The sequence below is a fragment of the Microchirus variegatus genome (assembly GCF_963457635.1).
Source record: "Microchirus variegatus genome assembly, chromosome: 12".
Lineage (NCBI taxonomy): Eukaryota > Metazoa > Chordata > Actinopteri > Pleuronectiformes > Soleidae > Microchirus > Microchirus variegatus.
Genome location: NC_139813.1, coordinates 27,404,662 through 27,419,600, shown reverse-complemented (window position 1 = coordinate 27,419,600; position 14,939 = coordinate 27,404,662). Strand labels below are relative to the sequence as shown.

The 14,939-nt window shown below is 37.4% G+C and overlaps 1 protein-coding gene across 1 annotated transcript; it reads left to right on the top strand.

Moving 5' to 3' along the window:
• Positions 1-2,369: 2,369 nt before the first annotated feature.
• Positions 2,370-13,336, top strand: nt5e (5'-nucleotidase, ecto (CD73); the record flags this gene model as incomplete). Its single annotated transcript, XM_083898672.1, has 9 exons — positions 2,370-2,723; positions 4,152-4,374; positions 4,482-4,670; positions 8,678-8,875; positions 8,952-9,106; positions 11,041-11,149; positions 11,238-11,387; positions 11,484-11,684; positions 12,859-13,336. 9 exons carry the CDS (start codon positions 2,370-2,372, stop codon positions 13,026-13,028), a joined length of 1,749 nt encoding a protein of 582 aa, XP_083754798.1. The 3' UTR covers positions 13,029-13,336.
• Positions 13,337-14,939: the final 1,603 nt, after the last annotated feature.

The following is a 14,939-nucleotide window of genomic DNA, read 5'->3' as shown; positions in this document are numbered from 1 at the left end:
GACGCTCTGAAGACACTGTGAAGACACTCTGAAGACACTCTGAAGACACTGTGGAGACACTGTGAAGACACTGTGAAGACACTCTGAAGACACTCTGAAGACAATCTGAAGACGCTCTGAAGACACTGTGACGACGCTCTGAAGACACTTTGAAGACGATCTGAAGACACTGTGTAGACACTCTGAAGACACTCTGAAGACACTTGTTCTTCATGTTCTAGTTCTTGATGTCCTTGTTCTTGTTCTTCATGTTCTTCTTGTTCTTAGTCTTGATCTTGTTCTTCATGTTCTTGTTCTTCATGTTCTTGTTCATGTTCTTCATGTTCTTGTTCATGTTCTTAGTCTTGATCTTGTTCTTCATGTTCTTGTTCTTAAAGTCTTGATCTTTTTCTTGATGTTCATGTTCTTCATGTTCTTAGTCTTGATCTTGTTCTTCATGTTCATGTTCTTGATCTTCATGTTCTTGTTCTTAGTCTTGATCTTGTTCTTCATGTTCTTGTTCTTAGTCTTGATCTTGTTCTTCATGTTCTTGTTCTTAGTCTTGATCTTGTTCTTCATGTTCTTGTTCTTAGTCTTGATCTTGTTCTTCATGTTCTTGTTCTTAGTCTTGATCTTGCTCTTCATGTTCTTGTTCTTAGTCTTGATCTTGTTCTTCATGTTCTTGTTCTTAGTCTTGATCTTGTTCTTCATGTTCTTGTTCTTAAAGTCTTGATTTTGTTCTTGTTCTTCTTGATGTTCTTGTTCTTAAAGTCTTGATCTTCATGTTCTTGATGTTCTCATTCTTCTTGTTCTTGCTCTTTTTGATGTTCTCGATCTTGTTGTCGATCTTCTTGTTCTTGATGCTCTTGTTCTCTTCCTCTTCTTCCTCCTCTTCGTCGTCCAGGCGACACAAACACCGACGTCTTCACACGTTCATGTTCCTGTGGTCACAGAGACGAGCGTGTGACTCTACTGCCCCCTGCTGTTCAGACGTCTCAGTGGACGCTCAGAGCCTGGAAAAGCATCAACTCTTAGAACACAGAATCACAAGTGAACAAACATGATTTAAAATGAATCATATCATCATGTGACCTATGAACACACACACACCCCTCAGAGCAGTGCTGCATCATGTCAGTCAGTTGACCTCCACTGCCACCTACTGGCCGTGCTCAGCAATCAGTCATTATTTTTTATTATTTATTATTATAAACAAATGTCTGATTATTTTGACTGATGTTGAAAACATCACAAAAACATGATGAAGGTGAGAAAAAAACACGTGAGTATAAATTCAGTCCTTAAGAGTTTTTATTTTTTGTTTCCATTAGATATAAAGTGTGTAAAATCCACTGTGGATGAAAACACAGTAAAGAGCGCCCTCTGCTGTCATGTCTTACAACTGTGTCGCCCTCTAGTGGAAGAGCGCCGTAACTCTCTGAGAGCTGCTGATTTACACTTTAATAAAAGGAAGCAGCAGGAACATGATGGTGGAATGTGTTCATGTGTCAGGAGGAGGAAGAGGAGGAGGAGGAGGAGTAGGAGGAAGAAGAAGAAGAGGAGGAGGAGGAGGAGGTTCAGTTGGAAAAGTCTCCTCCTCCTCTTCTTCTTCCTCCTCCTCCCCGTACTCCTCCTCACTCCTCCCTCCTCTCCTCTTCCTCCTTCTCGCTCCTTCCTCCTCACTCCTCCTCTCCTTCCTCCTCCTCACTCCTTCCTCCTCTCCTCTTCCTCCTCCTCTTCCTCCTTCTCGCTCCTTCCTCCTCCTCTCCACCTCTCCACACTCCTCCTCTCTTTCCTCTTCCTCTCCTCTTCCTCCTCCTCCCTCCTCTCCTCTTCCTCCTTCTCGCTCCTTCCTCCTCACTCCTCCTCTCCTTCCTCCTCTCCTCTTCCTCCTCTCCTCCTCCTCACTCCTTCATCTTACTTCTCTCCTCACTCCTCCTCACACCTTCCTCCTCTCCTCTTCCTCCTCTCCTCCTCCTCACTCCTTCATCTTCCTCCTCTCCTCACTCCTCCCTCCTCCTCCTCTTCCTTTGTTTACTCGTAACTTAAGAACATTGTGTGAGTTGAGTGTAAATCATTTATTTTGACACTAATGTTTTCCAAATGTTCAGTCTGTTTATGAAGAAGAATAAAAGCCAGAGTATATTTGCATATATGTAAATGATGTTCAGACTTAGTTCCTGTTTTAATGATGATAGGGTGAACAAGCCCCGCCCCCTCCTCCGCAGCCCCGCCTCCTCCAACTGTCTCTCTGTGTAAAGTTCATGTCTCACAGTCTTCAGACACTCTGAAGTCTATCCCTGGTCCTCCTGTTCTCCTCTCTCCTCCTCCTCTTCTCCTCTCTCCTCCTCCTCTTCTCCTCCTCTTCTCCTCTCTCCTCCTCTCTGAAGATGGAGGTGGTGAACAGCGCCCCCTGCCTTCACCTCCTCCTCCTCCTCCTGCTGCTCTCCTGCTCCTCCTCATCCTCCTGGGACCTGGTCCTGCTCCACACTAACGACGTGCACGCGCGGGTGGAGGAGACGAGCAGACTGTCCGGTAAGTGCAGCGGCAGCGGTTCCGGTTCCGGTGCCGGTTGTTTCGCGGGTGTCGCGCGCAGAGCCGCGAAAGTGCAGGAGATCCGCAGCTCAGAGCCGCACGTGCTGCTCGTGGACGCCGGAGACCAGTTCCAAGGAACGGTTTGGTTCAACTATTACAGAGGAGGCGAGGCTGCGCACTACATGAACCTGCTCAACTATGACGTCATGGTGAGACACGCGCGCACACACACACAAACCTGGTTCTAAATCAAATAAAGACTCTGTTGACAGTTATAATTTAAATATTATAAGAGGCTTAAAAATGACAGAAACATGAAAATATTCACATTTAAGAAGCTGAAAAATGACAGAAACGTGAAAATATTCACATTTAAGAAGCTGAAAAATGACAGAAACGTGAAAATATTCACATTTAAGAAGCTGAAAAATGACAGAAACGTGAAAATATTCACATTTAAGATGCTGAAAAATGACAGAAACGTGAAAATATTCACATTCAAGAAGCTGAAAAATGACAGAAACGTGAAAATATTCACATTTAAGACGCTGAAAAATGACAGAAACGTGAAAATATTCACATTTAAGAAGCTGAAAAATGACAGAAACGTGAAAATATTAACATTTAAGACGCTGAAAAATGACAGAAACGTGAAAATATTCACATTTAAGAAGCTGAAAAATGACAGAAACGTGAAAATATTCACATTTAAGATGCTGAAAAATGACAGAAACGTGAAAATATTCACATTTAAGAAGCTGAAAAATGACAGAAACGTGAAAATATTCACATTTAAGACGCTGAAAAATGACAGAAACGTGAAAATATTCACATTTAAGAAGCTGAAAAATGACAGAAACGTGAAAATATTCACATTTAAGAAGCTGAAAAATGACAGAAACGTGAAAATATTCACATTTAAGAAGCTGAAAAATGACAGAAACGTGAAAATATTCACATTTAAGATGCTGAAAAATGACAGAAACGTGAAAATATTCACATTCAAGAAGCTGAAAAATGACAAAAACGTGAAAATATTCACATTTAAGAAGCTGAAAAATGACAGAAACGTGAAAATATTCACATTTAAGAAGCTGAAAAATGACAGAAACTTGAAAATATTCACATTTAAGAAGCTGAAAAATGACAGAAACGTGAAAATATTCACATTTAAGAAGCTGAAAAATGACAGAAACTGAGTTTAATGGTTAAAATAAATCAGTCAAACTGATTAATCAATGTTTTCAATAGTTGACGATGATGAATTATAATAATCACTTAATTGACTAAGTGTTCCAGAATTGATCACGTGACTCTGACCTCACAAGAAAAGAGGTTTTATAATTTGCTTAAAAGCATCAGTGTTTTTTCTGCAGCTCTTTAATCAGCACATGTAAAAGAACAGTTCTGTTCTTTAACAGCAGCTAATGCTTCAAAATAATCCAAATCTGCAATAATCTGATCAAGAAAAAATGTGACCCCCAAAAATCCTGCTTTTCATTCAAGTATTTTTCCATTTATTTTCATGACTTTATCGCGATATTTGTCAAAATAAATAAGTAAACGTTACGTTTTTAGCGATTTCTGTACGTTGGCGTTAACGTTTTTTCATTCAACGTCCGTCTGTTTTTTTTCAGGCTCTCGGGAACCACGAGTTTGACAACGGCGTGGAAGGTCTCATGACGCCGTTCATGCAGGAAGTCAAGTTTCCCGTGGTCAGCGCCAACATCAAAGCCGACAAAACTCTGGCTGCGACGTTCGGGATCTCGTACTTGCCGTACACGATACTGAAGGTGGGCGACCAGAAAGTGGGCGTGGTCGGATACACGTCGCAGGAAACGCCCGCTCTGTCCAAACCTGGTACGTGGTGAACGCCGCCGTCGTCCACCGCCGCCGCGCGCGTCTTTATTCTGCTGTCGTTTTTTTTCCCCGACGCTAACCTGTGAACCCGTCGCTGCCCCCTACAGGACAGCACCTGCGCTTCGAGGAGGAGGTGGCGGCGCTGCAGCCGCAAGTGGACAAACTCCACGCGCTGGGCGTGGACAAAGTCATCGCTCTGGGTCACTCGGGTTTCATCAAAGATCAGGAAATCGCCAGGAGAGTTCGCGGCGTGGACGTGGTCGTCGGAGGACACACCAACACCTTCCTCTACTCAGGTGGGCGTGGTCACTTCTGTCACATGACCAGGTCACGCACGGCTTTATCGGAAACGGCTGAACGTAACGAGCGAGTCGAGGCGTTTAACTTCCTGCTCTGACGATGCTAAAGCGTGATGTCATCAGACTGAAGGCTCTGATTGGTCAGAGAGTGTCGTCACTGAAGAGTCACGTGACAAAGACGACAATGTCCAACTGTAGATTAATGTTAAAAAGACTTAAAAATACTGCTTAAAGTTCCAAATCTACTTTAAGTTCCAAATTCAACTTAAAGTTCCAAATCTACTTAAAGCTCCAAAATCTTAAAGTTCCAAAATATACCTAAAGTTCCAAATTCTACTTAAAGTTCCCAAATCTACTTATACTTGCAAATTGTTCTTAAAGTTCCAAAATCTACTTAAGGTTCCAAAATATACTTAAAGCTCCAAAATCTTAAAGCTCCAAAATCTTATTCCAAAATCTACTTAAAGTTCCAAATTCTACTTAAAGTTCCAAATTCTACGTAAAGTTCCCAAATCTACTTATACTTGCAATGTATTCTTAGTTCTAAAATCTACTTAAAGTTCCAAAATCTTCTTAAAGTTCCAAAATCTACTTCAAGTTCCAAATTCTACTTAAAGTTCCAAAATCTACTTTAAGTTCCAAATTCTACTTAAAGTTCCAAATTATACTTTAAGTTCCAAATTCTACTTAAAGTTCCAAATTATACTTTAAGTTCCAAATTCTTCTTAAAGTTCCAAATTCTACTTTAAGTTCCAAAATCTTCTTAAAGTTCCAAAATCTACTTCAAGTTCCAAATTCTACTTAAAGTTCCAAAATCTACTTTAAGTTCCAAATTATACTTAAAGTTCCAAATTATACTTTAAGTTCCAAATTCTTCTTAAAGTTCCAAATTCTACGTTAAGTTCCAAAATCTACTTAAAGTTCCAAATTCTACTTTAAGTTCCAAAATCTACTTAAAGTTCCAAATTCTACTTTAAGTTCCAAAATCTTCTTAAAGTTCCAAAATCTACTTATAGTTCTAAAATCTATTTGGTTCCGAAATCTACTTAATTTCCAAATAATTACAGTTCCAAATTTTACTTAAAGTTCCAGAATATACTTTAAGTTAAGGTTCCAAATCTACCTAAAGCTCCAAAATCTTCTTAAATTTCCCAACTGTACTTAAAGTTCCAAATACGATTTAAAGTTTCCAAATCTACTTTATCTTGCAAATTATTCTTAAAGTTCCAAAATCTACTTATAGTTCTAACTTCTACCTAGTGCCAAAATCTACGTAATTTACAAATAATTAAAGTTCCAAAATCTACTTAAAGTTCCAAAATCTACTTAAGGTTCTAGAATCTCGTGGTGTGTCAGACATTCTAATCCCTATTGAACAGTCTGGTGTATTCAGAGTCACAGCTGTTGATCATGAGCTCAGTCATGACCACGTTCAGCAGTGTTTCACTTCACTGACTGATGTCAGACTGAGAACCAGATGAGGACTGTGTGGTGGAAAAGTGTCTTCTGTCACGTTGACGTTCTCTCTGTTCTCTGTTCTCTGTTCTCTGTGTGATGCAAAGCTCAGTCTGGTTTCCATCAGTGACTGTATAAATGTATACATTCCACAGTTTAAACAGTTTGAACAGTTGAAACAGTTGAAACAGTTGAAACAGTGAAGCTCAGTCACGTCTCTGAGTCAAATAAAGACCACAAACACCAGCACTGTTTTCATCTGCTGGATCGTGTGTGTCACACAAACGCTGAGTCATCGTTTGGAGAACGTTCCGCATGCATTTTTTCCATGATCTGATTTCAGTGTCTCAGGAACAGTTTATGTGAGTGAAAAAGAAGAAACGCTCCAACACCAAAGTCCATAGAGAAAACCACTGATTTAAAATCACAGCAACACAAGAGCTGCTGAATCACAATAACAACCATAACTTATCAACCATGAGTTTAGATAACTTATTTAAATGAAAAACTTAATTCAGGTTTATTTCAGTGACACAAAGTGAACACACGAGGCAGCAGTAGACCAGCAGCTCCTGTGTCCCTGTGAGCTAAAATCACTGGTTTTCTCTATGGGCTTTGGTGTGGGAGAGTTCTACTTAGTTCCAAATTCTACTTTAAGTTCCCAAATCTACGTAAAGTTCCAAAATCTACTTATAGTTCCAAATTCTACTTAATGTTCCCAAATCTACTTAGTTATACTCGACAAAATTATTCTTTAAGTTCTCAAATCTACGTAAAGTTTCTAAATCTACTTAAAGTTCCCAAATCTACTTATCCTTGAAAATTATTCTTAAAGTTCTAAAATCTACTTACTTGACAAATCTACTTATAGTTCCAGAAAACAAATGTCCTATTTAAGGACAAATAAACTAACTGAACAGAATCTACTTAAAGTTCCCAAATCTACTTAAAGTTCCAAATTCTACTTAAAGTTCCCAAATCTACTTATACTTGCAAATTATTCTTAAAGTTCTAAAATCTACCTAGTTCCCAAATCTACGTAAAGTTCCCAAATCTACGTTAAGTTCCAAATTCTACTTATACTTGATGATTATTCTTAAAGTTCTAAAATCTACTTACTATCGAAATCTACTTATAGTTCCAGAATCTACTTAAAGTTTCAAATCTACTTGAAAATGATTCTTTAAGTTCCCAAATCTACTTAAAGTTCCAAATTCTACTTATCCTTGACAATTACAATGACAAATTCTACTTACTTTCCAAATCTAGGTAGTTCCAGAATCTCCTTAAAGTTCCAAATTGTACTTGATGATTATTCTTAAAGTTCTAAAATCTACTTACTTGACAAATCTACTTATAGTTCCAGAAAACAAATGTCCTATTTAAGGACAAATAAACTAACTGAACAGAATCTACTTAAAGTTCCAAATTCTACTTAAAGTTCCAAATTCTACTTATCCTTGACAATTACAATGACAAATTCTACTTACTTTCCAAATCTAGGTAGTTCCAGAATCTCCTTAAAGTTCTAAAATCTACTTACTTGACAAATCTACTTATAGTTCCAGAAAACAAATGTCCTATTTAAGGACAAATAAACTAACTGAACAGAATCTACTTAAAGTTCCAAATTCTACTTAAAGTTCCAAATTCTACTTATCCTTGACAATTACAATTACAAAATCTACTTACTTTCCAAATCTAGTTAGTTCCAGAATCTCCTTTAAGTTCCCAAATTCTACTTATACTTGATGATTATTCTTAAAGTTCTAAAATCTACTTACTTGACAAATCTACTTATAGTTCCAGAAAACAAATGTCCTATTTAAGGACAAATAAACTAACTGAACAGAATCTACTTAAAGTTCCCAAATCTACTTAAAGTTCCAAATTCTACTTAAAGTTCCCAAATCTACTTATACTTGCAAATTATTCTTAAAGTTCTAAAATCTACCTAGTTCCCAAATCTACGTAAAGTTCCCAAATCTACGTTAAGTTCCAAATTCTACTTATACTTGATGATTATTCTTTAAGTTCTAAAATCTACTTACTATCCAAATCTACTTATAGTTCCAGAATCTACTTAAAGTTTCAAATCTACTTGAAAATGATTCTTTAAGTTCCCAAATCTACTTAAAGTTCCAAATTCTACTTATCCTTGACAATTACAATGACAAATTCTACTTACTTTCCAAATCTAGGTAGTTCCAGAATCTCCTTAAAGTTCCAAATTGTACTTGATGATTATTCTTAAAGTTCTAAAATCTACTTACTTGACAAATCTACTTATAGTTCCAGAAAACAAATGTCTTATTTAAGGACAAATAAACTAACTGAACAGAATCTACTTAAAGTTCCTAAATCTACTTAAAGAGAGTGAGTGTTTTACAGAGTTGATTTTCCTGTTGTTAAAGTTCTGTTTCCCAGTGAAGATAAAGACGTGAATTATGTTCTTAAAGATAATCTTATCTCTTATTTCTCTCATACTTGAGTGAAGCAGAGCTGAATGTTGTTGTTGTTGTTGTTGTTTTCCTTATCTCCTCTGGCAGGAAAACCTCCCTCCTCTGAGGTTCCTGCCGGTTCTTATCCGTTCATGGTGAAGTCTGACGACGGGCGTCAGGTCCCTGTGGTTCAGGCCTACGCCTTCGGCAAATATCTGGGTTATCTGAAGGTGACCTTTGACGAGGCGGGAAACGTGGTGAGGGCGACGGGAAACCCCATCCTGCTGGACAGCAGCGTCCCTCAGGGTACGGACGGACTTTGTCTCTATTTGTGATTGTGATTGTATTGTGATTATATATATTTTATATATTTATATTTCAGACCCAGTCGTCCGTGCAGACGTGGACGAGTGGAGGAAGAATTTGGCCAATTACTCGTCGCAGGTGATCGGACGAACTCTGGTTCTACTGGACGGGGAAACGGAGCAGTGTCGTTTCCGTGAGTGTAACCTGGGAAACCTGATCTGTGACGCCATGGTGAGTCACTCTGTTCAGACACAGAACGTCCAGATTAAGCTTTATTTATACACGTTATTCATCTAATCCACGTCTGACTCTAACTCCACAATAAGCTTTATTTATACACATTATTCATCTAATCCACGTCTGGCTCCTCCCACGACAGCACATGTAGCCACTTGATGAGTCTGCGATGTCTTTGAGAACATGTTTACGACTTTTTCTCACAACTTTACACCTTTAATATTACGATTTTTCCTCATCATTTTACATATTGCAACTTTTTCTCCTCATTTTACGACATTCACATTACGACTTTTTCTCACAATTTTACGACTTTAGCATTCCGACTTTTTTCCTCATCATTTTACGACTTTAATCTTACGACTTTTTTTTCACAATTTTACGACTTTAATATTAAAACTTTTTTCTCATAATTTTACGACTTTAATATTAAAACTTTTTTCTTTTCTAACAATTTTACGACTTTCATATTGCAACTTTTTTCCTCACCATTATACGATTTAAGTATTCCGACTTTTTTCTCATCGTTTTACGACTTGAATATTACGACTTTTTTCTCATAATTTTACGACTTTAATATTAAAACTTTTTTCTAACAATTTTACGACTTTAATATTCCAACTTTTTTCTAACAATTTTACGACTTTCAGATTGCGATTTTTTCTCATCATTTTACGACTTTAATGTTACGACTTTTTTTTCATAATTTTACGACTTTCATATTACGACTTTTTTCCCTCATCATTTTACGACTTTCATATTACGACTTTTTTCCCTCATCATTTTACGACTTTCAGATTACGACTTTTTTCTAACAATTTTACGACTTTCATATTACAACCTTTTTCCTCATCATTTTACGAATTAAGTATTACGACTTTTTTCTCATCGTTTTACGACTTGAATATTACAAATTTTTTCTCACAATTTTACAAATTTAATATAACGACTCTTTCCTCATAATTTTACGACTTTAATATTACGACTTTTTCACATAATTTTACAACTTTATTACGACTTTTCCTCATCATTTTACGAATTTAATATTATGACTTTTTTTCCTCATCATTTTACGACTTTAATATTACGACAATTTTGCATAATTTTACAAATTTTATATTACGACTTTTTCCTCATCATTTTACGACTTTAATATTCCGACTTTTTCGCATCATTTTACAAATTTAATATTACGACTTTTGTCCTCATCATTTTACGACTTTCATATTACGACTTTTTTGCATAATTTTACAGATTTAATATTACGACTTTTTTCTGTATCATTTTACGATTTTAATATTCCAAGTTTTTTTCCATAATTTTACACTTTAATATTACAACGTTTTTCTCACAATTGTACGACTTTTTTCCTCATCATTTTACGTCTTTAATATTACGACTTTTTTTCATAATTTTACGACCCTTTTCTAATCATTTTACGACATTAATATTATATAAGAGTAGAACGTCAACGACATCTTTAAGAACATGTTCACGTTTTTATTTCACTGTTAGACAGACTTTTCCAACAGGAAGCGGAAGTTTGTAAACCACTCACTCTCCCACACCAAAGCCCATAGAGAAAACCAGTGATTTTAGCTCACAGGGACACAGGAGCTGCTGGTCCTCTGCTGCCTCGTGTGGTCACTTTGTGTCACTGAGGTAAGTCTAAATTAATTATTTCAAAAGCCGAATTTGACTAAATAGGATGTTGTAAGTTAGTGATGGAGGCAGAAGTGGATCAACAACTCCTGTGAACTCCTGTGTGCTGTGATGTTAAAATCACTGGTTTTCTCTATGGACTTTGGTGTGGCAGAGTGAGTGGTTTTACTAACTTCAGTTTGAATGATTTTCTTCGTTTTTATGGAGCAAAGAAACCATAAAACCTTCACCTTTAAGAAGCTGAACAACGTGTCTCTGATCCTCAGCTCGACAACAGCATCAGGTTCCCTGACGACGTGCAGTGGAATCACGTTAGCGCCTCCGTCTTTAACGGCGGCGGCGTCCGAGCGTCCATCGACGAGCAGAGCAGGAACGGTGCGTCGCCGTGTGTTTGAGTAAAGACGGAGCAGCAGGACGTCCGTCCGTCCTCTGACCGTCCACCGTGTTGTCTTTGTGTCCTCAGGGTCCATCACCATGGAGGACCTGATCTCCGTCTTACCCTTCGGAGGAACCTTCGACCTGGTGCAGCTCAGAGGTTCCACGCTGAGGAAAGTCTTTGAACACTCGGTCAAACGCTACGGTCAGAGCACCGGAGAGTTCCTGCAAGTGTCCGGTATTTAAACGCCGTCCTTCAAACGCCGCGTCCGCTCAGTCAGGAACCACCCGTGTGAATCACGCAGTTGATGCAGTTCCTGTTTTTGTCCACCAGGGTTCCGCGTGGAGTTTGACGTCTCCAAACCGGCGTGGCAGCGCGTCCGACGCCTCGACATCCTCTGCACGGAGTGTCGCGTTCCGCACTACGAGGCCGTCCAGGAGGAGGCGCTGTACGCGGTGGTGCTGCCGTCGTACATGGTGAGCGGCGGCGACGGATTCTCCGTGATCGCAGACGAGATGCTAGCACACAGCAGCGGTGAGGTTTGGTTACGACGGAGGCTCTGACGGCGCTGTGAGCGCCCCCTGCTGCTGCTACTGAGACACAAAAATCTATGTCAGTTTTACGAATTTAATATTACGACTTTTTTCGCATAATTTTAAGATTTTAATATTATGACTTTTTTCTCATAGTTTTACAACTTTAATACTACGACTTTTTCCGCATAGTTTTACGACTTTAATATTTCTACTTTTTTCTCAGTTTTACAACTTTATTGTAATAATTTTACGACTTAAATGTTACAACTTTTTTTTCACTATTTTACTATTTCAAGTTTACAACTTTTTTCTCATCGTTTTACGACTTTTTTCTCAAATTATTATTGCTTTAATATTACGACGTTTTTCCTCATCATTTTACGACTTTAATATTTCAACTGTTTTCTCATAGTTCTATGATTTTTTTCGCATAATTTAACGACTTTTCTGTTCATTTTTGAACTTTTTTTCTTCATAATTTTACAACCATTCTTGCAATTTTACGACTTTATTCTTGCAATTTTACGACTTTATTCTTGTAATTTTGCGACTTTATTCTTGTAATTTTGCAACTTTATTCTTGTAATATTACGACTTTATTCTTGTAATTTTGCAACTTTATTCTTGTAATTTTGCAACTTTATTCTTGTAATATTGCAACTTTATTCTTGTAATATTACGACTTTATTCTTGTAATTTTGCAACTTTATTCTTGTAATTTTGCAACTTTATTCTTGTAATATTACGACTTTATTCTGATAATTTTACGACTTTTTTCTCATAGTTTTACGACTTTTTTCTCAAATTTTTATCACTTTAATATATTACTTTTTTCCCTCATCATTTTACGACTTTAATATTACGACTTTTTTCTCATATTTTTAGGACTAATATTTCAACTGTTTCTGTTACGACTTTATTATCATCATATAACTTCAAAAAAACATATAACATTTTTTCTTTTAATTTTATGACGACTATTTACGACTTTTCTCGTAATTGTTCAACTTTTTTCTCGTGATTTTATAACCATTCTTGCAATTTTACAAGGTTCTCAGCAGCAGGGGGCGCTCACTGCACAGTCTGATGAAAATGTCACGTCCTCGTCACATTAAAGGCACAATTCCGTCCAATCACTGTCTCTCAAACGTCTCTCAAATGTCTCCCCTCAGGTGATCTGGACATTTCCGTCGTCTCCGACTTCATCGCACAGAGACGTAAAGTTTACCCGCCTGTCGAAGGACGAATTCGCGTCCTGAACTCGTCGTCTGGACTTCGGGGACAAATGTCTCTGCTGGCGTTAGCGTCTCTTCTGTGGAGTCGTCTGTGCCGAGTCATGTGACACTTTTGGACTTTTGTCCAGAAAAGACAGGAAAAGGACGGAGGGACGGCGTCCACCGGGGACAGGAAGACTTGTGTCGTCGCTCTGGTAACCAAACATTTCCCCCAGACAGAAGTTTTCAAATAACGTCGGAAACACCGAGATACTCTGGTCTGCGAAGTATTAGGACACGCCCACTGTCGTTAAAGCGTTCATTAGCGATATCGCACTATTTTTTATTATAAACGGCAGCTTTGTAAATACAACTGTGAAGGTTTTTTTTTTTTACGATCGTCAAACTTCATCGTCGCCGTCTCACTAACGATAAATTCAGCATCTGTCCGTCACGACAAATTCATTTTAAAGCAAAATTTTTACGCTAAAGCTGAGTATTTTTAAATCAGTAAAGCAGACGTTTCTAACGGGTTCATGTTCACGTTTAAATTAAACCAATCACCACTTCATTTTTCTGCTTGTGTTGTTTAAAAAAAAAAAAAACTCACGTAAAAGAAGAAAAATGTGTGTCCTTTTGACGGCCAGTAGGGGGAGCTGGAGCGGTGAATATAGAGGGAATTTCTTCTTAAGATATCCTAGATGATGAAAAGATGAACTGAGTCTTTTATAAAAGTGGATAAACTGAATCAGTATCTTCAATACAAAAAAATGTGTTAATTTAGATTTATTTAAGTGACACAAAGTGACCACACGAGGCAGCAGAGGACCAGCAGCTCCTGTGTCCCTATGAGCTAAAAATCACTGGTTTTCTCTGTGGGCTTTGGTGTGGGAGTGTGAGTGGTTTTCATTTAGTCTGCACTGTCCCTTTAAGGCGTGAGAGCGCAGTGACCTCATGTGTTCAGGAATATCTTCCAAGCGTTTGAGACGTTACCGTGGAGACGATCAGCGAGACGTTCAAACTGTCCACGGGAGACTTTTCTGTCCACAGGAGACTTTTTCTGAGACACTTTCTGATCCAAACTGATTCCTGAACGTCAGTGAAGCTGAACTCTGAGCTCAGATGTTTGGACTGAGACGATGTGTGAAGTTCACAGTGACCTCTGTGGAGAACAAAGTGTCCTCTGTGAAACATCCACATGGAAACATCTGTGTGTTCACGTCTGCAGCTGACAGCTGTCAGTGCTGTGAGCTCACGTCTGACTGTTTTATCATCGTTTAACGACTTTAATATTACAGCTTTATTATCATCGTTTAAGCTTTAAACTTTAATATTAACCCTTTATTATCATCGTTTAAGCTTTAAACTTTAATATTAACACTTTTTTTCTCGTCGTTTTACGACTTTTTTCTCATTGTTTTACTACTTTAATATTCTGACTTTTTACTCAGTTTCATGACTTTAATATTACGACTTTTTTCTCATAGTTTTACAACTTTTTTCTCATTGTTTTACGACTTTAATATTCTGACTTTTTACTCAGTTTCATGACTTTAATATTACGACTTTTTTCTCATAGTTTTACAACTTTTTTCTCATTGTTTTACGACTTTAATATTCTGACTTTTTACTCAGTTTCATGACTTTAATATTACGACTTTTTTCTCATAGTTTTACAACTTTTTTCTCATTGTTTTACGACTTTAATATTCTGACTTTTTACTCAGTTTCATGACTTTAATATTACGACTTTTTTCTCATAGTTTTACGACTTTTTTCTCATTGTTTTACTACTTTAATACTACAACTTTTTTTCTCATAGTTTTACGAGTTTTTTCTCATAATTTTACGACTTTAATATTCTGACTTTTTTCTCAGTTTCATGACTTTAATATTACGACTTTTTTCTCATAGTTTTACGACTTTTTTCTCATTGTTTTACGACTTTAATATTACGACTTTTTTCTCATAGTTTTACGACTTTTTTCTCATAGTTTTACGACTTTAATATTATGACTTTTTTCTCATAGTTTCATGAC